The sequence below is a fragment of the Sarcophilus harrisii genome, chromosome 3 (assembly GCF_902635505.1).
Source record: "Sarcophilus harrisii chromosome 3, mSarHar1.11, whole genome shotgun sequence".
NCBI classification, from domain to species: domain Eukaryota; kingdom Metazoa; phylum Chordata; class Mammalia; order Dasyuromorphia; family Dasyuridae; genus Sarcophilus; species Sarcophilus harrisii.
In genome coordinates, this window is record NC_045428.1 from 500,875,115 (window position 1) to 500,901,285 (window position 26,171).

Below are 26,171 nucleotides of genomic sequence, written 5' to 3' on the forward strand. Positions count from 1 at the left end.
CCAGTGTCTCCCCTGCTTAACTGTCAGATTCATCTAGAAAAATCTGACCAAATTACCACTTCTATTCAGTAGATTCCAGTGACCCCTATAAGAGTAAATATAAAATCCTCTGACATTCAAAGCAAGTAGTAACTTGGCACCTTCTGACCATTTCAATCTTCTTCCATCTTACTTTCCTGCATATATTATGCAATCTGATTGCTATTCTTCATATCAAACACTCCCATCTCCTTCCTCAGCATTTTCACTCTATCTCCTTTGCTTTCCTCTCATTGTAAATATCCTCTCCCTCTGTCCCTGGTTTCCCACATATCTGAGCTTAAAATTCCCACTTTGGTAAGTAGCCTTTGCTGATCTCTCCCTTCCCCCCTCCCCCCCCCCCAATAATAGTGCCTTCCTTCTGTTAATTTTCTCCAGTTAATCCTGTCTTTGTTTGCTCTGAGTTTATTGCATGTTGTTTCCCCTTTAAACTGAATTTCTTGAGATCAGGAACTGCTTTTTAACTTTTTATGTCCCTAGCCTTTAGCACAGTGCCTAACACATAGTAGATACTACTATGTATAGTAGTAGTAGATCATAGTAGATCCTTAATGAATGCTTATTGACTCACTGACTTATTAAGTGCTTAATAAATCCTATTGATTAATTAATTATCTAGACTGATAAAATCATGGATAAGCTGTATTAGGTTGTGGTGGTAGTGGTGGTTATTTGTTTTTGTTTTGTTTTCAGATATTGCTTGTATTAGAACCTTTGTCAGCAACTTTTGACAACTGCAGCTCTATTACCACTGACATGAGTGGAGATGCACTGTTACTGGATCAGGGATTCGGAGAAAATATTGAACCCAGCAAAGTTCAACTTTCTGGGATGACACGAGCTCATACACTTCCGACCAGTACTGGTGGGAAAGAGTCGTTAACAAGTAGTAGAACTACTACTCCTAGGTAATTTCCATTTGTAATACATGTCAAGTTATGTATAAATTTCCTACTCTCACAATTTCGGTTTTTATTTATAATTTGGTATGGAGAACAAGAAAAGAGGAAAGCAGTAATATTTTGGCTATTGATATGAAAAAAAAAAAGGGATTTTTTGTTTTGTTTTTAATGAAACCTGACTGCCTTTTTTCTCATGATTAGCATAGTACCACTGTTCTCCTTAGTCACCAGGTTCCTGACTGACAGTCATTTTTGATTTTTCTCTCTTTCTTATTCTCCTTCTAATGAGTCATTGGGACATATTGATTCTACCTCCACAACTTTTGCATTTTTGCCTCCTGCCTCTACTTCATAATAGCTACCATCTTAAGATTACTGTGAGAATATCCTAATTGGTCTCTAGTATTCTTCCATTCTATCCTGTACATGTTGCCGTTTGTCTTTTTAATTTAATTTGTTTCAATTAATAAAGATCTTTTTCCCCCTCTCCTTCCAACCCTATTGGGAAAAAACAAAAAGAAAACATTCATATTTAAGCAATACAAATAATAATATTCCATTACATTTGTACCATAGTTTGTTCAGCCATTCCCTAAGAGATGTCTTTGCCATCACAGAAAAAGCTGCTACAGGTATTTTTGTACATTTGAATCCTCTTTTCATTTTTCTTTTTGAGATATAGACCTAGTAGTAGTATTGGTGAGTCTAGTATGCATATTTTTATAACTTCAGGGACAAAGTTCCAAATTGCTTTCCAGAATGTCTGGACCAATTTATAGCTTCACCAAGATGTTCTTGTTGTCCTTCAACTTGTCTAACAATGTGTCATTTTCCTTTTTTGTCAACTTCACCAATCTGATGGGCATGAGGTAGAATCTCAGAATTGCCTTAGTTTTCATTTTCTTATTATCAGCGTCATCTTAGAGAATAGATTTGATCACTTCATTCCTTTTCACAATACTTAAGTGTCTCCGTATTGCCTATCAAATTAATCCTAAACTAACATTCAGTTTCCTCCACAATCTTACACTCACCTAGTTTGCCAAATGAGCTTTTTATTCCTAATCAGATACTCTATATTCCAACAAAATTGAATTCCACACCTTTCCCTGAACTTAGGCCTTCCCTTCGTCTTGAGTATATTCTCTGCCTTTTTCTATTGTATTTTTTCTCATATGCAAGGGTCCTTGCATGCACCTTGTCCATGATCTTAACAGCTAATCATTACTTCCAAATGGAATTAATCTCCTTTCTTTGAGCTCTCATAGAAGTTTAGCATTTCCTAGCCTCCTTCCTTAGCATCTCTTCCTTATCTCAGTGATGTTATGGCTACAGTTGGCATCACTCAGCAGCAAACTCTGTGCTCTGGGACACTGGCTAATGAATAAGTTGTGGATTTTCCCCTCAATACTTAATTTATCTTAATTTTCTCCTATGCCCAAATACATTCTAAGTAGTAGAACTGGTAGCAATGGGGTAGATATTAGCAGGAGGCATTTTTAAGATTGATGTAACAGTTCAACCTGTCCAGAAGTGGAGTGGACTGCTTGAAAAAGTGGTGGATTTTCTCTTATTGAAGAGCTTTATAGAAATACTGAATTAAAACTTACCTTGGATTTGTTATAGAGAAAAGCCTTTTTTAAAATATACATTGAATTAGGTGGCTATTAGAGTCCTATCCAGACCTGTGTTTCTCATCTCTTGTCCCCACGTCCTTCATAGGATATAAGAAAATGCTTTGTAAGCTTTCAAGATTCCCTTGAAAACAAGAGTGATCTATTTTGTGGGGTTTTATGAGCAGCTTCAAAGTACTAAGTGGGTTATTGTTTGATACATGTTATTCTTTACTGCTAATGAGCTACATGGGCCATTGACACTTTGTAATTGTCCCCCAAAAATATACATTTGAATGGAAAGGTTGTATTCACATGACATACTCTTATTTGTGATACATTTGGACTTTGCCTTGTCCACTGACAAGTTCTTTTTCTTTCCTTAATTTAAAACAGGGGAAAGGACCACTTGTACTTTCCACAGAACCCTGTAGTGGATTCTTTCTTGGGACCACAGCCTCATCTTAATTCCAAGCAGCATATAGAGGATGAAACAGTAGAACAAGAGCCTGTAAAGAAGCAGGTATCTTGTCCCACCATCTCAGTACATGATACTCATATTAGGAGGGCTGCAGAGAGTCAAAGTGACTCACAAGTTCATCCTTTGAATAAACCCCCCACAAAAGACCTTCTTTCAGGTAGGTAATTCCTTGTTTTCCCTCTTTCCACTACTTTTTACTGGCTATGTGATGTTGGGAAAACTGCTTAACTGATTTGGACCTCAATTTCTTCATCTGTAAAATCAGGAAAATAATCATAATAGCTACTTCATAGGACCTTTGGCATTCAAATGAAATAACATATATAAAGTACTTTGAAAGCTATAAAGCTGTATCAAAATGAATGTGCTATATATAACCCTGAAAAACCCCAAGTCTTTTCTTAAATGAATCTTATTTTTAAATAAACACAAAAAATAATAATTTTAAAAGATTGACCGAAATGAGCCTACCAAAATTTTGTGTAAACAGATGGATTCTACCATTGTGGAAAAGTTTAAGAAACACTGCTTTACATAACTATCAGATACAAATATTAAAATTTTGATGCTACTCGTTTTACTTAATACTAATACTGGAAGCAGACAAACTGAGTCAAGAAGCAGGAAGTGTCATACTCATAGAATGTAGTATGTTAAAGGGGACCTTAGAACACAGCATAAGAATGTAAAACAGAATGTTGGACACAAATGCAATGTTAAGCGGCTGTAGAAGAAAAGATGAGGAGAAGAAGTAAGTGATATAAGACTTCTAACAGGACTTTACAAATATATTTGGAAATTGGGAAGTAAAAGTGGTCTAATAAAAAGAATATTCAGTTTGGATTCAGAAAACCTAGATTTGATTTTGGGCACTACTTATTTCTAGTAGTTAATTTAAACTAGTTTCCCTCAGATTTCTGACTAAACAGAAATGATAATGGTTGTAAGTATATAGCAGTCTGGGTTTTTAGATCTAGGGAGATAAGAGATGGTTTTGTAAGATACTTGTATACAAATGTAAGATACTGATTGAATAAGGGGAATCCAGGATTAACTATCCTCTTTTATTGATTTTTTTTTTTGTACTGGAAAATAGGACAATTAGCTTTCTGAATACTACATAAGAGGATTTTGTAGGCCACTGCAATTGGGGAGTAGAAGACTGGTGAAAGTGAAAGAGTGAATTCAAATGTGTCTGTGTTTCAGTTACAAGAAAACAATTAGGTGTGTACCAAGTAACAAATTGATCTTCCTACTAAAGGGAAAGGCTTTACATCTTTTCCTTAATTAGCCAGACTAGAAGAAAGATCTAAGCAGAAAACAAACAAAAGGTAAATGAGAATTCAAGATTGGGACTGTGAGTGTCAGTATATTGAAAGGCTACACAAAAGCAAGAAATGCCTCAGAAGGTACTTGAAGATACATAGCTTGGATGAGATCCTTCTCATGGCAGATTGAAAAGAATACAACATCATGAATACAAAAGTCCATAACCACTTCTAAGAGTAAACTCTTCAATTTTTGATCTCAGCAAGAAAAAAATAGCCATCATAATGGGAGGCAACCATGTTCTAGAACTGTATAACAGTAGGTTTGGTTGCCCAAGCAAGTAGTAAGATTTCCTATTACTGGAAGTCTTTGGAAGCTCAGGGATCTTATTGAGGGATCACCTATTCACTCTCCCCCTCTCAACTTGGAATGTCACTAATCTTTCATCCAGTTAGAAATCAGATTGCCTAATTTTGTATTGTTTCCTTTAATTAACTGATTTTATTTTATTATTTTTAATGTTTAAAACTCTGACTTCCTCTTCATTTGGAATTTATCCCTAAGTTGAGAAAAAGACCTGGTTCCTATTTATTGGGAAATTAACATGCATTGCTTAATAAATTGACATGCATGGAAGATATGCCTTTGTTTCTTTAATCATTTCATCTCTCACCCACAGAGTGGGTATGGCTGATGAGGGCCTGAACTAAGATGGAGATGAGTCAGTAGAGAAAAGAGGACAGATGAGAGAATATTGTGGAGCTAACCTAAAGGACTTGGCAGTTGATGGAATATAGAAGTGAGTGAAAATGAACAATCAGGGATAGCTCTAAGGTCCAGAACCTGAATGAATAGAAAGATGGCAACTCCTTTAAGAAAAATAGGAAAGTTGAGAAAGACAGTGAGTTTTGAGGGAAAGATACTGTGTTCTGTTTTGCATGTGTTACATTTAAGATGTCTGTGTGACATGTACTGATAGAGATGTTTACCAGACATTTGGAGATGAAGTACTGGTGCACAGAAGAAGCAAGATAAGGTTGAATATATAGGTTTGGGAATCAACTGCAGAGAGATGATCATTGAAACCATAGTGAGCTGATGAGATAACTATGAGAAAGTATGGAGAAGGAAGAAAAGATGATCCAAATTCCTGAGATGCACTGTTATAATGCATATAAGATGCTGCAGAGCACATAATTATCTAGCATAGAATTAATATCAGACAGGTAGTTAGAGCCAGGTAAGAGTAATGCCACAAAAACTCAGGAACAAGAAATAAAGAGGTAGACTACAGTACTATATTTTAGAAAGAGTTGATTGAATTCAGAATTTGAAGTATTGTTGTTAACCTTTGAGAGCAATTTCATTCAAATCATATTGAAATACGAAATCCACAGAACAGAAGTGAGTGCAAGGGATAATGTTGTAAAAAAAAATTACCCAGGCATGGGTTCTGTCAATAAAAAGTTATAATAAAAAAAAAACTTTATAAAACAAAAAAGAAATATGAAATCCAAATTTCGAAGAAGTGGCCCTTCCCTTTGCCAATCCACACTTTCCTGTATCACTTGATACAGTAGACTATATCCTCAGTTACCTCTCCTCTATTTTTCAAATCTGTGTCTACTTGTTCTTGCCTTACTGGCTTTAGACATGACTAAGTTTCCTTCATTCTTAACTAGACCTGTCATCCTACATCTCATTCCCTTTTCTCAAACTCCTTGAAAAAATTGTCTGCATTCACTGTTGCCACGTCCTTTCCTCTCGTTCTTCAACCCGTTAACAGTCTAATCTCTGACTTCATTCAATTGAAACTCTTTCTCCAAAGTTGCCAATGATCTCTTGATTGCCAAATCCAATAGTTTTGCAGGACACCTTCGAAAGCTATTGATTCTGCTTATAATAAATATACTAAATATATGCTAAATAATATACTAAAGACGAAATGCAGATTGTATCTCACAGTCATTTTATTAAGAAGTCAAAGCTGATGACCTTTTCTCATCCTAATACTTGACCTATTTCCTGCATTTGACCCTCTCACCCTCTTTTCTTTGAGTTTTCTTGGTACTGTTTTCCTTACTCTTATCTGCCCAACAGTTCCATTTTAATCTTTTTAAATGGCTCATCATTTATATAATATCTCCTAACTGTGAGTGTTCTCAAACTTCTGTTACCAGTTCCATACATTTAATGTTATCTCTTTATAGATAACTCCAAAGTTCAAGATTTCTTTGTTTTCTAGCACCAGTCTCTTAGCATTTCCCATATTACTAATTTGCCTGTTGGATCTTTCAAACCAGATGTTCCACAAAGATATCTTAAACTCAACGTGTATAAAACTGAGACTCATTCTTTTCCCCTAAACCAGTTTGTGTGGGTGTGGGTGTGTAAAATATACACATTGGAGCAGGTGAGATAGAGCACTAGGCCTGGAGACAGGAAGACCTTAGTTGAAGTCCGGCCTCAGATACTTCCTAGCTATGTCACCCTGGACAAGTCACTTCACCCTGTTCGTCTCAGTTTTTCATCTATAAAATTAGTTATAGAAGGAAATGGCAAAACCAGTCCTTTAGCTTTGTCAAAAAAATCCAAATGGGATCATGAAGGTTGGGTGTGCCTGAAGTGACTGAAAAACAATAACAACAATGCACACATATATGTATTTATTATCTTTATATTTATGCTGTATGCATGTGCTTCTTGAAGTCTTCCTCATTAGATTGTAGGTAAATTTATTGCCTTTGCGCTTACATGTACAGTGCCATAGTGTTTGACACATAGTGTGTACTCATTAATTGAATATTATTGACTGGGTTGTAAAGAAGAGCTTTTTATGATAGTTTGGCAATGCAGGGGAATTATTGGTTTGAATAATGCTTTCTTTACAAAATGAAGATTTTTTTTTTAATATGAGAAAAAGTCTGGGGATATTTGTAGGTAGCCAGTTTGTTGTAGGGAGAATAAAAAGTGACAACGGGTCTGCTTCCAGGAAAAACAGGAGAGCTTGTAATCAAGTAGCCAAGGAGAGAAATCGTCCTTGTTGTTGTCCTTCCCCTGCCCTTCCCCCTCAAAGAAGACGAATCGTTTTTTCAGAAACTAAAGCAGAAGAGGCAGCTAGGTGGCTCAGTGACTAGAACACTAGCCTTAAAGTCAGGACCTGAGTTCAAATCTGGCCTCAGACACAACTCACTAGCTATGTGACTTTGGGCAAGTCATTTAACCTCAATTGCCTCTGTACGCACCAAAAAAAGAAAAGAGAAGAAACTAAAGCAGAGGAGAGAACAGGGAAAGATATTGAGGAGCTTTGAGATGAAGCAATAATTCGAGGTTAGTGTTCTTTTCTCAAAAAGAGGCAATACTTCTGCTTGGAGGAAGTAGTTAAGAAGTCTTGGAACAGACTGTGACAGGGAAGCAAGGAAGAGTACAAGGACTGGTATGTTTGTAGCACTGTGTAGACCTAGACAGTACCCAATTGTGATTTCTTTCAGTGGCATTCAGCAGCACATTGTTAGGAAAAGAGAAGGTGGATGGCGGGAGTAGTCCAGTATTAGAGTTTGAAAAGGTGTGGCCAGAGCTAGGGATGATGAAACAGGGAAGATTTCCTGATTCTGCCTCTCCTATTCTTCATCATAAAGATTGTAGAGAAGTCCAGTTCTTCATATGTACAGACAAAAAAAAAATAAGAGTAAGTAAACTCCAACAAGTCTAGTACTAAAACAAACAAACAAAAAACAACCAGAACCCATCAGAGGTTGGAAATGAGTTCCCTAAGGAAAGCCAGTGCAAGTCACAATAAAGGAACCTGCTCAGTGAGAGTTATGAAAAAGGAACCACACAAAGGAAAATCTGATTAAACAAAAACTATCAAACACAATAAAATAATACCGTCAATTGAGAGAAAACAAAAGAGTTGTGCTCGCCAACCAAGAAAGAATAATTCCACAGATAAGCTTAAGCACTCTCCAGGGTAAGAAAATGGTGACTTAACCTTAAGGACTATGACATTGTCTTGAAGAAATAAAGCAAGAAGTAAAGTATAAAATTAGAAATAGACCTCTAGAGGAAAATATTGGACAGAGAATACATAATATAGAAGGTTCTTATGTATTTATGTATCTTATATATTTAAAAAATTATGCAAGTAACAAACTCCTTGAAAAATACTAACAGAACAATTTAATCTTTAATAAAGGAAAAAGTAATAATCGAGATTCAGTTACTCCAGATGACAGAAATTTTTAAAAATTGAAAAACTGGACTTGAAATCAAAGGCCCCAGACACTTACTAGATGTATGATACTAGGCAAGTCACTGTGCCTCCCTTGACCTTATTTCTCTCATCTATAAATTAGTCATAATGATAGCATCTATTTTAAGAGTTTTGCAAACCTTAAAATGCTAAATATATGGTAGCTATTATTATTTTCATTTTGTTGTTGTTTAGTTGTTTTTCAGTCACGTCTGACACTTCATGACTCCATTTGGGGTTTTCTTGGCAAAGATACTAGAATAGTTTGCCATTTCCTTCTCCAGCTCATTTTACAGATGAAGAAACTGAAATATACAAGGTTAAATGACTTGCGTATTAGTCAGACAGCCAGTAAGTGTCTGACACTGTATTTGAACTGAAGAAGATGAGTCTTCCTGACCTTAGGCCAAGCATTCTATCCACTGCATCAGGTAAAACATGTCAAGAGTTCATTTAAAATCACTAGACTCCCTGAAAATCATGATCATGCTTTAAGAAATAATTTTAAAATCCCAAATAGATGTTAAAACCTCTAACAATCAGTCACCTTCCAAAAGAAATAGTCAAAGGGTACACTTTGTTTCTTCATCTTTTTTTTTAAATTTTCCTAATGAAAAGACTAGTAGGACTGAGTAGAAACTTTGAAATGTCAACAAAAAATCAAGGAAAACCTAGAGTTATTATATTTGAACAAAAGGAAGGCTCTGAAAAACAGACATGCTTACCTTCTAAAATAGAAGAGTTATGTTCCTTCAGAATCTCACCTAGAGAACACAAAGGATGTGGTTTTCATCTTGTTTTTTGATATTAAGAAAGGAAAGCAGGGAGTAGGAAGAAAGGAATGTACTAGTGAAGAAATGAAGGCAAAGAAAGAACTTAATGTTTCTTGTAATTGGAGTGGTAACATTATAGAAGAAAAACTCTTCTCTGTATTTTGAGCACAAGCCTGGCAGAACAGGCCAAACATTCTATCCTTAATGTAAGCATTTCTACTTAGAAAAAAAGGGTTCAAACTGACATTTGAAAGATTCTTATTTTCAACACAAGTTATTTTGGATTTACAATTTTTAGGATCTCAAATAATATTTCACCTTCACCTTTGAACAAGAATCTAGAGTTTAGGTAACATTTCAGTTAATAGTTTACCTCATCAAACAAAACAATAACTGACTTTCAGCATACCTTCAGATTTTTTTCTAAAACCATTCAGTCTTTCTCTGACTGCTCTTTTTTTTTTATGTTAAACTTTAAAAATAAGTTTACTGTATGAACCAATATATTATTACTATATTTGTTCCAGTTCATTTCCATACTACTGCACTAGCAAAACATGAGAATCATAGAAATAATTTAACATTTTTTAGTTTTGTATTCTCTGCATTCACAGATGAATTCATAGAACATTCACAGATTCATCACCTGAAGGAGCTATAAATAATAATGAAAAAACATAATACTTACTCCTGGGACACAAAACAATAGTGATAAATATCAACATTGTGAAGATCTACTGATTGTTGATCAAAAGGGATTTTCAAAGCTGCCTGAAAATGCCATGATATTTTCACTGCCTTTATTAATGATTCCAAAATGTTTGACTCAGTTCCACACTCATTTGTTCAATTAATGCAAACATATAAAACATAATCCAAATATAGTGAAAATAATTGCGTATGTAATAGCCATATAAATTCTGGTTAACAAGAACAAGAAATTGAAACTTCAAGTAATTTAATCTTTGGGGCAAAACAAACAAAAAAACAGTCTATAAAGGAAATGCAAAAGAAAAAGACCTGAAACCAGATGGTTTTCCAGGTAAATTCTTTCTAATATTTAGTCAGTTAGGGTTTACTTCAATCTTTAAAATAAATATTTAAAATCAGTAAATAACTACTATGTATCTGACACTCCTCAAAAATTTTATTTAAGGATTTTTTTAAGGATTTTTTAAGGATTATTTAAGGATTATGTAGGTTATTTGCAAAAACAGAAACAGGCATCCTACCATACTCCTATGACATAAATACGGTCCTGATATATCACTAAACCAGAGAATGTTAGAACCTATAAAGAAAACTGTCGATCTATAGATCACATGAATATTGCTATAAAAATATTGAATAAAATTTTAAGAGGCTAAAACGATAGTGAAAAGAATAGACACTTTGACTAAGCTAGATTTATTCTAAAAATATACATAGTTGATTCAGTATTAGGAAAATAAACATAGTCCATGTTAATGAAATAAAATGATAAAAGTCATCAATTGATACAATTTTTTGATAAAAGTATACTTGTATAAAATATTAAAATTAAGGACAAATTGTTTCATCCTTAATTATATATCTAAAAGCTAGCATTATTTATAATAATGAAATGACAGAGGACTTTCTAGGTAGAATCAGGGTAAATCAATAATATGAATTATTATTACTATTATTTGATATGCTTCTAGAAATCTTACTAATAGTAGTAACTTAAGAAAAAGAAATTGATGGAATAAGCATAAGCAAAGAAGAAATGTAATAATTTACTTAGAAAACCTTAGAGAATCAAGCAAATAATTGACATAATAACTTCAGCAAAATAACAAGACATAAATTAAGCCCACTTAAATTTCTGTATTATTAAACTCCAAGACCCAATAAGAAAGAGACAAATTCCATTCAGATTAAATAATGTATTATATCCTCTAGAGTCTGCCAGTCATGACATAATTGCAACAGTGTAACCAAAACACCTCAAAGACAGACTGAAATAATCACAATTATTAAGTGATCATCATTAGATTATACCAATAAAACAAGAATGACCGTACAGCTTAAATGGACAAATTCAATGCCATATTAAACCACTAAAGGGTGAATTTATAGAACCAGAAGAAAAAACAAAGTTCAAGACTTAAGGGAAATGACAAAACATGAAAAGACCTAGCAATACCAGATTTCAGACTATACTACAAATAATAGGTCATCAAAGGTATTTGGTACTGGTAAAATAATAAAGTTAATTAGTGAACAGACACAATAACATATTTGATAAACACAATTACACTAACTACTAAACAATCATTTTTTTGACTAAAACAACTTAGAAAAGTGGAAAATAGCCTAACAGATAAGTTTATATCAACATCTCAAATCATATAGCACAACAAGCTCCAAAGAAGTATAGGACTCAGATATAAGAAGTCAAATAAATTTAAAGCTATAGGGTATAAGATGACTTTCCTAACTGGATAGGGGAAACATTCTTGACCAAGCAAGAGATAGAGATAATTGGAGATAAAATGGAAAGAGATAAAATGGAAAGCTTTGATTAGATAAAAATGAGATTTTCTTTTAACAGATTAAATGAACACAGTTAAAATTAGAAAGGTATCGATTAACTGGGTGGGGAAATCTTTACTTCAAAATTCCCTGACCAAGGTTTATAAATTTCAGTTGTTTTCCTATAAAATATCTATATTGGACAGTGATAGAGGAAATTGCTTAAATTATGTGAAAACAAGCACCATTGCCCAATATAGATAAAGGGTTAAAGGATATAAATAGGCAATTTTCAAAAGATGAAATGCAGTTGAACAACAACTACATGAACCAATGATTAAACCAATGATAAAAAGCAATGATTTAAAAAAAAAAAAAAAAAGGTTCACATTAAAAGTGACCTTAGGCACCAGTCCTGAAGTCAGGAGGACCCGAATTCAAATGTGACCTCAGACATTTAACACTTCCTAGCTGTGGCCCTGGGTAAGTCATTTAAGTTCAGTTGCCTCAGCCAAAAATAAATAAATAAATAAAATGGTCTTAGGTTTCACTTCCCAGACATCCACTTGGCAAAAATAGCCAAAAAAAGAGAAAATTTTAGAAAACCTGCTAAAGTGTAGGCATGTGAGTACATGGTAGAATTATCATTGTTAAGCAATTTGGAACTATACCTATAAAGTTACAAAATTATTCATGTCCTTTACACAGCGATATCTCTAGACTTAAGCCTAAAAGAAATCAAAACAGTCCTTATTATTGTTACAGTGAATTGAAAACAAATGGTCACAATTGAAATTTGACAAATTCTCCAACTAACATCTTGCTCATAGAACGATTGTCTCATTTTAAACCAAAGATCCCAAAGAGGAGATGCAGCTTCTTTTTATCAGATTAGAATAAAGAACAAAAAAGAGGAAAGAATCCAGTTGGTTATAGGATTGGCAATATCATGGGAATGAGGACAACCTGATTAATTGGAAATTGGGACTCAAGAGTTCACAACTATCCTCCCCTTCCATCCTGTGACTAAAATAGTTAATAGTTTAAGTCTACCTGCAAGGTTAAAAATAAGAGACCAGACTGGTTTAGGTAACCAGACATCCTTGAAGAATAGGTTGGTGGTATAAAGATGCTACTAGACCAGACTCTCTGATGTCCACTTGGATTCCCCAAGATTTCCTTGAGGTAAGAATAAAACAATGATTAGCAGGAGAAATGGATTTCCACACTTAACTCATTATAGGTCTGCTGAATTTCTGAACTAAATTCAGAGGTAAAGAAGTATGACTTAGTTATAGGATAAAATCCATTACAGAATGAAACATAAAATATAAAATCAATTTTTGCATTTATCAAAAGGGAATGGAAAAAACTACATGTGAGGAAATGAATAAATAATAGAACGTCATGAATATGATCTTGTTGTAAAATAGAAAAATATGGAAAGACTTTTATTAATTGATTCAGAGTAAAGGACAACCAAGAAATTGATTACAATTATAAAGAAAAACAACTTGGAAAGACTTAAGAATTCTGATCAATGTTAGGAACAACTGCATCTCCAAAAGATTGATGATTACCATATTTCCCATTTCTTGAACAGAGGCAACTGGGTGGTACAGTGGCTAGAGTATTTGGCCTGGAGTTAGAAAGACTTGAATTCAAATCCAGCCACAGATATGTACTAGCTATATGACCCTGGATAAGTCACTTAGCTTCTGCTTCAGTTTCCTCAACTGTAAAATGAGTATTATAATAATAATAGGGCCTACTTCCCAAGGTTGTTGTAAAGATTAAAAGAGATAATACAATGCCCAGTACAAAGTAGGTGTTTAATAAATGTTTATTCATCTGCCTTAATTGAAAAGTTATGGGCTAGAGGTGCAGAATGAGATATTTTTCTCCCACAGCTAATTGGTATTTGTTTTGCTTATCTGTTACAAAAGAAGCTATTTGAAGTGTGGATAGTTATTGGCAGAAAGAATAATAATGATACCAACTTTTTAAAAAAAGTTAGAAAGAGACATAGGCAAGTAGGGCAGTTTAGGGATTACTAGGCCAAATATATCTTTTTAAAAGTTTTGTATAATTTTTTTAAAGAGTTATATATAATAGAGATTCATGGTATGGTTTCATATACAATTCTTTTTGTCTTATTTGTATATGGAAGTGATTGGGTCAATTGATATAAGTTCATAATTTAAAAATAGAAAAGATAGGGATGGTGGTGAGAAGAAGGGACAAAGGCATTCAAAGGCAGAGGAAAATGTAAATTTGACTGGTTAACTCTAGTATCAAGATATCAAATTCTCTTAAGTCTGTGACTTACAGTTTCATAATTTTAGAGCTGTAAGGCATTTTAACTATAGAGATCTCATCATCTAATTCCTTCAATTTATAGAGGAGGAAAGTGAAGCTCAGAAATTATTGCTTAGTACTTTACCCAAGATAAGATAGCAGTTGGCAGAAACATGATTTAAACTCTGATCTCTGTTATATTAATAATGCCTCCTTTTATAGAGCTTTAAGTTTTACAAAGTGTATTCTTCACAACAACCCTCTGAGGTATAAAATATGCAAGTGTTATTATCTCCATTTTACAGATGAGGATACAGAGGCTGTGAGAAATTAAGTGATTTGCTCGTGATTATACAGCTAATAAGTATTTGAGGTATGATTTGAACCCATTGCCTATGTGCTCTATCCATATCACTACACCCATGCTTGTCTTTATTATATATACTGCAGTTACTGTTATTTAATTTCTGGGTTCTGACTCTTTTTTTTCTCTTCCTTTAGCTCTTTTGGAGCAAGGCAATAAGCTCCGCAATGCCATGGTGGTTTCAACAATGCAGTCTTGTCCAGATGTTGTTAATATGTTAACAGAAGTTCCTCCTCCGAGAAAGCAGTCTGTCAAGTCATTAGCTCAGTAAGTTTTAAGTGGTAGTATCCTCAGCTTATCAACTCTCAAAAGTTGTCATCATACTAATGTATTTTTAAAAATTATTTTTTAAAATCTTAGTGTCAAACTATCCTCTGGGGTAGGCCCTCAAAACCCAGTGATTGCTGAGACCATGCCCACCATTGAAGACTCCCTCTTTCCTCCTCAAAGTGCCTTTCATGAACATGACTCTCAAGTTGATGCCAAGGCAATACAGCTACTTCTGGGCAGGTAAAAAAAACAAACAAACAAACATAGTTTCCTAACAAAGCATTTTTTTTCCAGCTAGCCTAAATCCCTTTATTTGTTTAAGGGGGCAGAGTTCAATTATCTAGAAGATTAATTCCATATTTATACCATTTATGGCATACGGTATGTACTTTTCTAGCTCCTCATGCATCAGCTTATATTCAAGAAATACAGAAACAGTGTAAATAAAAACATGGTTGAGTTGTGTGCTATTGATTTGAGTGTAATTAAAAATAGTGTATATACCTTTATACATGTTAGTGGGAAAAAAACAACAAGAATTTAAAATATGCTATCTGCCTGCTGAATTTCAACCCCTCTTTTTTTTTTTTTATTTTTATTTAATAGCCTTTTATTTACAGGATATATACATGGGTAACTTTACAGCATTAACAATTGCCAAACCTCTTGTTCCAATTTTTCACCTCTTACCCCCCCCCACCCCCTCCCCTAAATGGCAGGATGACCAGTAGATGTTAGATATATTAAAATATAACTTAGATACACAATAAGTATACATGACCAAAACATTATTTTGCTGTCTTTTTTTTTTTTTTTTTAAATTTAATAGCCTTTTATTTACAGGATATATACATATATAACTTTACAGCATTAACAATTGCCAAACCTCTTGTTCCAATTTTTCACCTCTTACCCCCCCCACCCCCTCCCCTAAATGTCAGGATGACCAGTGGATGTTAAAATATAGTAAAATATAACTTAGATACACAATAAGTATACATGACCAAAACATTATTTTGCTGTACAAAAAGAATCAGACTCTGAATTATTGTACAATTAGCTTGTGAAGGAAATCAAAAATGCAGGTGTGCATAAATATAGGGATTGGGAATTCAATGTAATGGTTTTTAGTCATCTCCCAGAGTTCTTTTTCTGGGTATAGCTAGTTCAGTTCATTACTGCTCCATTAGAAATGATTTGGTTGATCTCGTTGCTGAGGATGGCCTGATCCATCAGAACTGGTCATCATCTAGTATTGTTGTTGAAGTATATAATGATCTCCTGGTCCTGCTCATTTCACTCAGCATCAGTTCGTTTCAACCCCTCTTTTAAGACTAAACCAACTTCCAGTTGGTAAGTGTTTTTTTTTTTTTTTTTTTTTTTTTTTCTTGGACCTCACATACCACTTTACTTGAATTCTTATCTCTTTTGGAGATATTTATCGTGTATCACTTTGTGTTATAATTATTTGTAGGTGTATTGTATTCTACCAAGCTGTAAGTTTCACAAAGGCTTTTATCTTAGCTAAATTTATATACTAATGCCTTGCGTAGAGTTCTTTGTATATAGTAAGTGATCATCTTTGGAGAAAATAGAATGGGAACAGAAAGAAATACTTTTTTTCCCCCATAATTAAAACTTTTTATTGACAGAACCCATGCCTGAGTAATTTTTTACAACATTATCCCTTGCACTCACTTCTGTTCCGACTTTTCCCTTCCCTCCCTCCACCCCCTCCCCTAGATGGCAAGCAGTCCTATACATGTTAAATATGTCACAGTATATCCTAGATACAGTATATGTGTCCAGAACCGAACAGTTCTTCTGTTGCACAGGGAGAATTGGATTCAGAAGGTATAAATAACCCAGAAAGAAAAACAAAAATGCAAGCAGCTTACATTCATTTCCCAGTGTTCTTTCTTTGGGTGTAGCTGCTTCTTTTCATCCTTGATCAATTGAAACTGAGTTAGATCTCTTTGTCGAAGAAATCCACTTCCATCAGAATACATCCTCATACAGTGTTGTTGTTGAAGTGTATAATGATCTCCTGGTTCTGCTCAAGAAATATATATTTCTATACTGCTGAATAGAGAACCTGCACAAAAATTGACCTCCTGTTAGGGCTTAATAGCCTCAAAATCAAAAGCAGAAAGTCAGAAATAGTAAATGAGCCTTTTCAGATCATGATGCAATAAAAATGACCTGTAATAAAGGACTGGGGAAAAATAGACCAAAAATTGGAAACTAAATCTCATCCTAAAGAAAGTGAGTAAAACATAGTGTGGGTGGTCGCTTAGTATTTAATTGAATTAATCTAAATCCAAGCAGATTATTTCTTAATTCTACATTTCTTCAGCACTTTTTTATATTATCCTGAAGTTATATAGTTTTCCATACTTTTTTATGGGATGGTTTTATTTTCCTTTCTAGATTATAAATTTTTTGTGTGTAAGTATTGTCTTTGGCATTTTTTATACTTTCCATAATTTGCTTCCTTCCAAACTCCCTTAGATAATAAATCTGTTATAAGAAAGGGTTCTTAGCCTTGAATTTGTAAATTCGTTTTGTTAATATTTTGATAATTGCATTTTGGTATAATTGGTTTGCTTTGTCATGCTGTGTATTTTATTTTAGGCATTTAAAAACATTCTGAAAAGGGCATTCATAACCTCCCAGAATTTTAGAGTCTCAGTATGATAAAGATATTCCACAGGAATATATAGCATCTGAATGCTTATTGAATAACAGGAAGAGACATTTTCCAAATGCTGTTGAGGAAATATCAGTAACTTAACCTTTGGGAGGAATTATGAAGAAGTAGCAGTGCACTGTGCTAAGAAATAAATACCAAATTGTGATAAGATACCCTTACATTCATGAAGTGTGATAAAGTGACCAGGATTTAAGTGAGGGAGGCTGTTACTCCAGAGCCATCTGGGTCCAGGAGCAAGCTACAAATCAGGATGGCTAGAGATGGCTCTGGATGAAATGGGAGACTTTAGCCTGTTTAAGCTAAAGTCTTCAACAGGTCTCAGTTTGACTGAGGCCAAACCCATTTAGTGATTAAGGCTAGAGAGCAATTGAGGCAAAGAATGGCCTCGATCATCCAGTCAAAAATAATTGGGGAGGAGAGGACCCTCAAGGTTTCTTGTAAACAACAAAGTGTAGGATTACAGGTTTTAATCCCATCTGCTATCTGCTTCTGTTTTATAGGAGAGTTCAAACCATTAAGATTACCAGTTGTGAATTTCCTTCCATTTTATTTTCTCTCCTGTATATACTTGTTTTCTCTTTCTACCTGTCCCTTCTCACCAGTTTTGTTTCTGACTAATCCTTCCCTCAGTCTGCCCTCCCTTCTATCACCCCTTTCCCTCCTCTTACCCCTTTGTGCTACTATTTTTTCCTTGTAAAATAAACTCCAAAACTCAAGGGAAAAGTACTGAAAGGTACCAGAAAAAGGAGGTCATAGATGGATTCTTTCAATGATCACTTCCTTTGGAGGAGTATACCAGGGCAGTTTTCTGGATGATCTCTTAAAGAATGATGTCCAGGATCTTTTTTTGGTCAGGACCTTCAGATAATCCAATAATTTTTAAATTGTCTCTCTTGGATCTATTTTCCAAGCCTGCTGTTTTTCTTCCATTTTTTAATTCTTTTTAGTTTGACTGATTCTTGATGTCTCATACACTCCTTAGCAACCATTTGCCCAATTCTAGTTTTTAAATGTATGATTTTTTCAATTAGTTTCTGTTTGATTAATTTTACTTTTAAATTTTCTTCACTGGATTTTTTTTTTTTTTTTTTTTTTTTTTTTTTGCTTTAGGCCAATTGTATTTTTTAAGGAATTGATTTCTTTGTGGATTTTATCATTATTATTATTTTTCATTTGACCAATTGTAATTTTCTTTTTTTAATACCTTTTTATTGACAGAACCCATGCCAGGGTAATTTTTTACAACATTATCCCTTGCATTCACTTCTGTTCCGATTTTTCCCCTCCCCCAGATGGCAAGCAGTCCTATACATGTTAAATAAGTTACAGTATCTCCTAGATACAATAAATGTGTGCAGAACTGAGCAGTTCTCTTGTTGCACAGGGAGAATTGGATTCAGAAGGTATAAATAACCCAGGAAGAAAAACAAAAATGCAAGCAGTTTACATTCATTTCCCAGTGTTCTTTCTTTGAGTGTAACTGCTTCTGTCCATGCTTGATTAGACCAATTGTAATTTTCAAGGAATTCTTTTTCTTTTCCAAGCTGTGACTCTCTCTTGCATATCTCTTATTTCTTTTCCCCATTTTTTTTCTACCTCTCTTATTTGGTTGTTAAAGATCTTTCTGAGCTTTTCCAAGAAAGCTCTTTGGGCTCGAGACAAGCAAATAAACCACCACAAAAAACGGTGAAAATACTATGCTGCATTCCATCTCCGTAGGTCTCTCTCTGGATGTACATGGCATTTTCTTTCCCAAATCTATTGGATGCTCACTCATCATCAGTTCATTACTTCTAGATTTAAAGTTCAGTGGCAAAACAAAAGTTAAGATGACTGAATGCAGTGGATGACCCTGGAATCTTCAGTAGCTAACCAAGCTTTAAACACTCCACAGAGCCTGCTTCATCTGTCTTCATGGCTTTTGGAACAAATTATTCCCATCTGCCTATTACATATGCTTCGAGTAAACACCCTCTAGTTCACTGATGGATTTAAGACCCCTCAGTTACAGTCAACATAGTTTAGCCCCTCTGCCAATATGCTTTACCAAAACATGGCCCACAGCACATGTTAACCACTTCTTGGAGGCTCAGGTGGAAGAGATTTGGAATTCAGCATACAGAAGCAAATAAGCATAGTACTAGTATATAATAAACCCAAATATATCAGCTACTAAAAAAAACAATTCACTAATTGACAAAAACTACTGGGAAAACTGGAAAGTGTGGCAGAAACCAGTTATAAATCAGCATTTAACACTGTATACAACACATAATACTGTATGAAGGCAAGCTCCAGAGAGGTACATTACTTAAGACACAAAGGGTGACATCCTAATCAAATTAGAGAAGTATGGAAGAAAATATGTCAGATTTATAAATAGGCAAAAAGTTCATGATCAAACAAAATAAAAATGTTTATGGCTAAACTGGACATTGCACCTTAATAAAAAATTTATAATGTATTGGCACATAAAAATTTATAAAATAAAGCAGAAAAAGCAAAACAGTAATATAGCATTTATAAACCAAAGTACAACAAAAAAATTACTTTCAATAAGGAATTGCTGAAGAAAAATTACAAAGATTACACCATGATTGGGCCACCTGTGTGCAAAGTTGTGACTGTACTTACCTACACCTGTTGTTTTGTCACTTGTCTGTTGCCACAGGACTTTGAGATAAGTAAAAATGGTAAAATGGTATAGGTATAGTCTTTTGACTCATATATAAATTGGATTTAGGTGAAGCAGAGTTGCTAGCAAAGTAAAATATAATAGTAGGAGACCTTGGTTTACGTCACTGAAACCAAAATAAATCTAACTAAAAGTAAACAAAACAGAAGTGAAGGACTTGAAAAGAATTTTAGAAAAGTTAGACATTAGAGATTTTGGTTTCAGTGAGGTGAACCCCTACTATTATATTTTATTGTTTCTCCCTATTAATTCATTTAACTTTTCAACTATTTAGAGGCTGTGCCATTTGGTTCCTGTATGTTTAATATATCGATTCAATATCTCTTTTTCATCTTTATGCTTTCCACTTCTTTCTATAAGAGAATGAGCTCAGCACTAGTATTCCAAATATCTCCTGATCTTTCTCCTCTTTTGTTACCTCACTTAAAGCCCCCAAACAGAGCCTTTATCCTTTGTTGCTTTTTTTTTTAAATTAAAGGTCTCTTTGACATTTCCTTACTATGAAGTAATTTTCCCCAACCTTCTTTTCCCATTTTCTTCCAGCGTTTTCCTTTTCCACTCTTTTAAGATCTTCAGAACATAAGAAAACTATTTCTAAGTCCTCTAGAATCTCTAATTATAGGGTTCTCAAGGGATACATGTATTATCTTCTTGTATTAGTTATCCTTTTGTCCCTTATGATTGTTTACTTTTGTGTGTTTCTCTTGACTTCTGTATTGGCATTTCAAATCATCCAGCCATCTCTGGATTTTTCATCAGTAATGCTTGGAAGGTTCTATATTTCATTAAAGATCCATTTTTTCCCCTTGTTGAATTATACTCATATTTGCTGCGTGTCATTCTTGATTGTCAGAGGAAGTTAAATGGTACAGTGGATAAAAGGCTAGGTTTGAAGCCTGAAAATCTTGAGTTCTAGTTTGGCCTCATACACATCCATGCACATGATACTGGAATAAGTTACTTAATCTCCTTAAGCCTCAATTTCCTCAGCTGTAAAATAGGAATGATACTAATAACAATTGCCTCCCAATTAGAGGATCAAATGAGATAATATTTATAATATACTCAGCACAGTGCTGGCACATAGTATGTGATTTCTTTCTTCCCTCATTTCCTTCTTTTCTTCCTTCCTTCCAGCCTGCCTACCTTTTTGCCCTGTTACTTTCTTTCCTCCTTTTTGGTGATAGTTATGAAATTATGTTTGATCCTAACTGTGACTCTTGGTTTGAATTCTTAATTTCTGGCTTCTAGCACTACTATTTCTTTGATCTGAAACTCCTGGATTTGGCTTCTTTTTAAAGTTGTTCTTTTGTGTAAGCATGAAAAGGAATTGAATTGAATCAGTCAACAACACCTGGGACACATCTATTTTCTTCTTTTATCATATGCCAATTTTCTGTTGTATTTCATGTTGTATTGTTTTGATTTGCGTTCCTCTTTTCATTGGGGATTTGGAGCATTTTTTATATGAACATGAATAGTTTGTAACTCTTTTGAGAACTGTTTAATTCAAACTTTTGACCATTTAACTATTGGGAAATGGTTTCTATAAATTGCTTATATGTCTTGGATATTAGTCCCCTGTCAGATATGAATACCAAGATACTTTCCCAATGAATTACTTCTTTTCTAATCATATGTGAGCCCTAAGAATTTTGACATTATTGGCAAGAGGAAAGGTTAGTCTGAAAACTTGGTTCTAACTCTAGAGTTCACAGCTTATTTGCTATGTGACCTTGAATAAGTCACCCATAATTTGTAATCATTACTCCTATCATGCCTTCTTCACTGAGTTGTGGAGAAGATTATGTTAAATAATGAGTTCCATAGTTCTTGTAAATATAAAATACCATGGAGTAATTGTTATTTCTAGTGGGAAAAAAATTTTTCCCACTAGAAATTTTATTTACTACTAGAAAAATTATTTAACTAATAGAAACAGATCTCAAATAAATCTTCTTTTAAAGCATTTCTGTTTTCTTTATTTTTTTTTCTCACAGTGCCGACAAGTCTTCCAGGCATTACTGGGATGGTTTAGGTTCCCCTCCTGAATCCCTTTCACCTGGGAGTGATGCATACTGTAGCAGTGAGCTGAGTGATCCTCAATATGATCTAAGTCTGCTGGAGAACTTGTTTTACATGACATCAGTAAGTTGATTGTCCTGGAGAAAATTCTTCCAAGAGATATCTCTATCTTGGATACAGCACTAATAACCTCTGAGAGATACATGAGTTCAAGTTCCAACTCCATTTATAAATTGAGGATAATGCTTTTGTTATTTATTTCAGAAGGTAATTGTAGAGACATCATTATCAGAGTATGAGTGGAGTATTATTATCATACCCATAGATTCTTACTATCTTGGTTACATGTAGTATTTGCTATGTGGTTTGGTGGCTAGAAGGTTAGATATTTCATAATAGAATAATAGATTCATAATAGAATTTCACAATAATATGAAATTATGAAATCATCCACTGTTAAAAGACAGAAGTCACATTATAGATTATCTATCCCCCCTCATTTTATAAATGAGGAAATAGACCTAGAAAGGAGAAATAACTTTCTCTAGCATCAAGCTTAGTGGCAGAGTTAAGATTCTCTTCTGACTTCTGGTTCACTTCTTCCATTTTATCAGTTTTTTCCAAAAAATAGATTGTCATAGACTCTCTTTGTGGAAGATAATTTAATGCACATATCTTTTGTACGTTGGAGGCCCTTTTATCCTGTTTATATCTAAACAGAATCTGCTTTCTGCAATCTCCAGCAAGTGATTATCCTTTGGCCAGCCTTCTCTAGTAATAACTCACTCTGTGATACACATTCCATTACTGAACGGCTACCCCTTTTAGGATTTCTTAAGATGATATCCGACTCCGTGTAATTTTTATCCAGTGAGCAGATTTCTGCCATTTGAGACTAAATGGAAAAAATGCAATCCTTCTTCTACAAGGCAGCCCTTCAGATAACAGGCCTCGCATTCTCCAGGCTAAATATCTTCAGTTCTATCAGCTGTGCATTCTATGATGTAGCTTTAATCTGTGTGTCAGGGCGGCTCGGTGCCACAGTGAATAGATAGTGGGTATCCAGAGTATCCAGCTCTGGATATGCGCTAGCTTATCAAAATCCCTCTTAGAACTTCCTAGAATTCCTCTTTTAATATCAACTCTTGATTTCATGTAATTCCTTTGCTGAGATAATTGTGTGCTTAGGCAGAAGCTCCATCATCGTCTGTGGCATTGGTATAGAGCAGGGGTCCTCAAACTTTTTAAATAGGGGGCCAGTTCACTGTCCCTCAGACTGTTGGAGGGCCGGACTATAGTAAAAACAAAAACTTTGTTTTGTGGGCCTTTAAATAAAGAAACCTTAAGAAATGACCAGCAGGATGAATAGAGAGGATTGGCGAGACTTACATGAACTGATGCTAAGTGAAATGAGCAGAACCAGGAGATCATTATATACCTCAACAAAGATACTGTATGAGAATGTATTCTGATGGAAGTGGATTTCTTTGACAAAGAGATCTAACTCAGTTTCAATTGATCAAGGATGGACAGAAGCAGCTACACCCAAAGAAAAAACACTGGGAAATGAATGTAAACTGCTTGCATTTTTGTTTTTCTTTCTGGGTTCTTTATACCTTCTGAATCCAATTCTCCCTGTGCAACAAGAGAACTGTTTGGTTCTGCACACATATATTGTATCTAAGATATACTATAACCTATTTAACATGTATAGGACTGCTTGCCATCTAGGGGAGGGGGTGGGGGAAGGGAGGGGAAAAATCGGAACAGAAGTGAGTGCAAGGGATAATGTTGTAAAAAATTACCCTGGCATGGGTTCTGTCAATAAAAAGTTACTTAAAAATAAATAAAATAAAAGTCCAAATGTCCGAAAGAAAGAAAGAAACTTCATAGCCCTGGGTGAGGGGGATAATCATCCTCAGCTGCTGTATCTGGCCTGCGGTCCATAGTTTGAGGACCTCTGGTATAGAGGATATTCCGAGATTGAGTATGGTTTGTACTAGGTAGATTTTGAGGTGCCTTCCACTGTTACATTCTGTGATAAATATGTGCAGCTTCAGGTTTACCCTGGATCCAGAATGAAATATTTGAGCCTTTGGTCTAAATTTGAGTCTTTGTTCTCTTATTCTGAGATCATGATAGCATAAAATGTTAGTGCTAAAAGGAATGATAGGAATTATTTAATTCAACCTTAATTTTTTCTGTTTTGTTATGGTAATGATCCTTAAGTAGAAGATGACAAAAATAACCCTATAAATTGCATTACTTAACCAGAAAACCTGAAAAAGAGGAAATGACTTTCTTTTCTGGGTTGGTGAAGGGAGAAATGGCATGTTCCAGCCTGCAGACAAGAGAATATAGTTGTATTCAGGGGAAATAAAGAGACCGGTCTGACTGAGAAAAGTGCAGTAAAGTGAGTTGAAACTGGATTGCGCAGCCTGACGGAATGGAAAGAACCCTGGACTTGGAATCAAAACTCCGCCACTGATCAGCCCTGTGATTAGGGACAATTCGTTCCCTCTCTTAGCTTCAGTGTCCTCATCTGTAAAAATGGGGAAATTAATTCTTAAATTACCCTACAAGTTTTAGGACAAGTTTTCTGGAAATATTAATGTTTTAAAAGAACATTGATGTTTTTAAGTAAAGAGCAATGTGACAGAAAATTTAATCTGCTAACTTTTCTTCCTCTGATTCCTCATCATAACTTGGCAGAATCTTGATAACTAATATAGTAGTATAAGCTTTGGGACGTTCTCCTTATCTGTGGCCTGGTGAGGGAAAGTGAGCTGATTTCATCAGGGTGTGGATTTTTTAGCCTTAGCAAATCATTAAACTCCTTTTATATGTATGTGTATGTAAGTATATATGTGTGCGGTGACTTTTCCTTGTTAGTAGGATGAATACCATACTGATAAAATCAGCAATTTTTGAATATTAAAAGTATTTATTTATTTTTGTGTGTGTGTGTGTGTGTGTGTATGTGACATATGGTGTTATAGAATCATAAATAGAAGGGACCTTAAGGTAACGTAGCCTAACTTTTTCCATCTCAAAGGTGAGGTAATTCAGGTACAGCATAAAGGTAATGATTTACCTAAGGTCAGACCTAAGTCTCTTAATGCCCAGTCCAGTGCTCTTTCTACTATGTCAGGCTACTGATTGTGAAGACTAGAAGCTAGCTATATTGTTAAGTTAGGCATAAAATAATGAGGGCATGAATGAGAGTGACAATAGTGAGAATGAAAGGGAAAAGTTATTAATTGCATGGTACAGTGCTTTGAACATAATACATAGGGAAGGAAAAAAGATAGTATTTGGTAACTAGATAGATATAGAAAGTGATTGTTAATAAATATTCATTATTTGACAGATATTTATTGAATACTTGTTATGTGCATAATTCATTTCTAGGCACTGAGAGAGATTGGAAACCTTATATAAAGCAAAAATTGCTCCCCGCATAGAATTTGCAGTTTAATATAGGTGTTCTTAACCTTGAGTTCACTGGGCTTTGAATTGATTTCAGAGGAACTTGAACTTGAACAGGAAAAAAAATTACATCTTTGTTTCAATATAATTGGTTCCCTTTGTAATACTACATAGTTTTTATTTTATGCATTTAAAAAATTTTTCTGAAAAGACTTCACTACCACTCAGAGGGGTTTATGACACAAAAAAGTTTTAAGCACTGTTACTGTAGGAAGATAAAACAAACAAAAGTGACATATATAAAAAATGCATCAGAAAGATGCAAAATAATGCCATGTGAGGTCTGAGGGGAGAGGTCCATAATGACTGAGGAGATAAAGCAGGAGATGGCTTTTCCTTTAGATTTCAGAGGATGAGGAGAAAAAGACTGTGACAAATAGGGAACAGCATGACTAAGATAAGGAATATATAAGGCATGTCAAGAAGTAGGTGGTAGCAGTACATTTTATAGATGAGGAAGCATCCTCAGATGCGGAATAACTTTCTGATACC

General features: G+C 34.4%; 2 protein-coding genes across 13 annotated transcripts in view; one reads left to right on the forward strand and one right to left on the reverse strand.

Annotated features, from left to right (window-relative positions):
* Nucleotides 1-9,299, reverse strand: part of PPME1 (protein phosphatase methylesterase 1) — a 98,679-nt gene extending 89,380 nt beyond the window's left edge. The window contains exon 1 of the mRNA XM_031961426.1: nt 9,282-9,299. The gene's annotated coding sequence lies outside the window, so the exon portion shown is untranslated. The remainder of the gene's footprint in view (nt 1-9,281) is intronic.
* Nucleotides 1-26,171, forward strand: part of C2CD3 (C2 domain containing 3 centriole elongation regulator) — a 148,953-nt gene that overhangs the window by 21,754 nt on the left and 101,028 nt on the right. For 10 of the 12 annotated variants that reach the window (XR_004233249.1, XM_031961420.1, XM_023499725.2 and 7 more), the window contains exons 4-8: nt 733-947; nt 2,951-3,192; nt 14,625-14,754; nt 14,848-14,997; nt 22,166-22,313. Coding sequence is in view for 11 of the 12 variants with exons in the window: in XM_031961420.1 (XP_031817280.1) it covers nt 733-947; nt 2,951-3,192; nt 14,625-14,754; nt 14,848-14,997; nt 22,166-22,313 (885 nt within the window). In the remaining variant the exon portion in view is untranslated. The other 2 variants (XM_031961423.1, XM_031961424.1) reach the window with 2 other exon arrangements.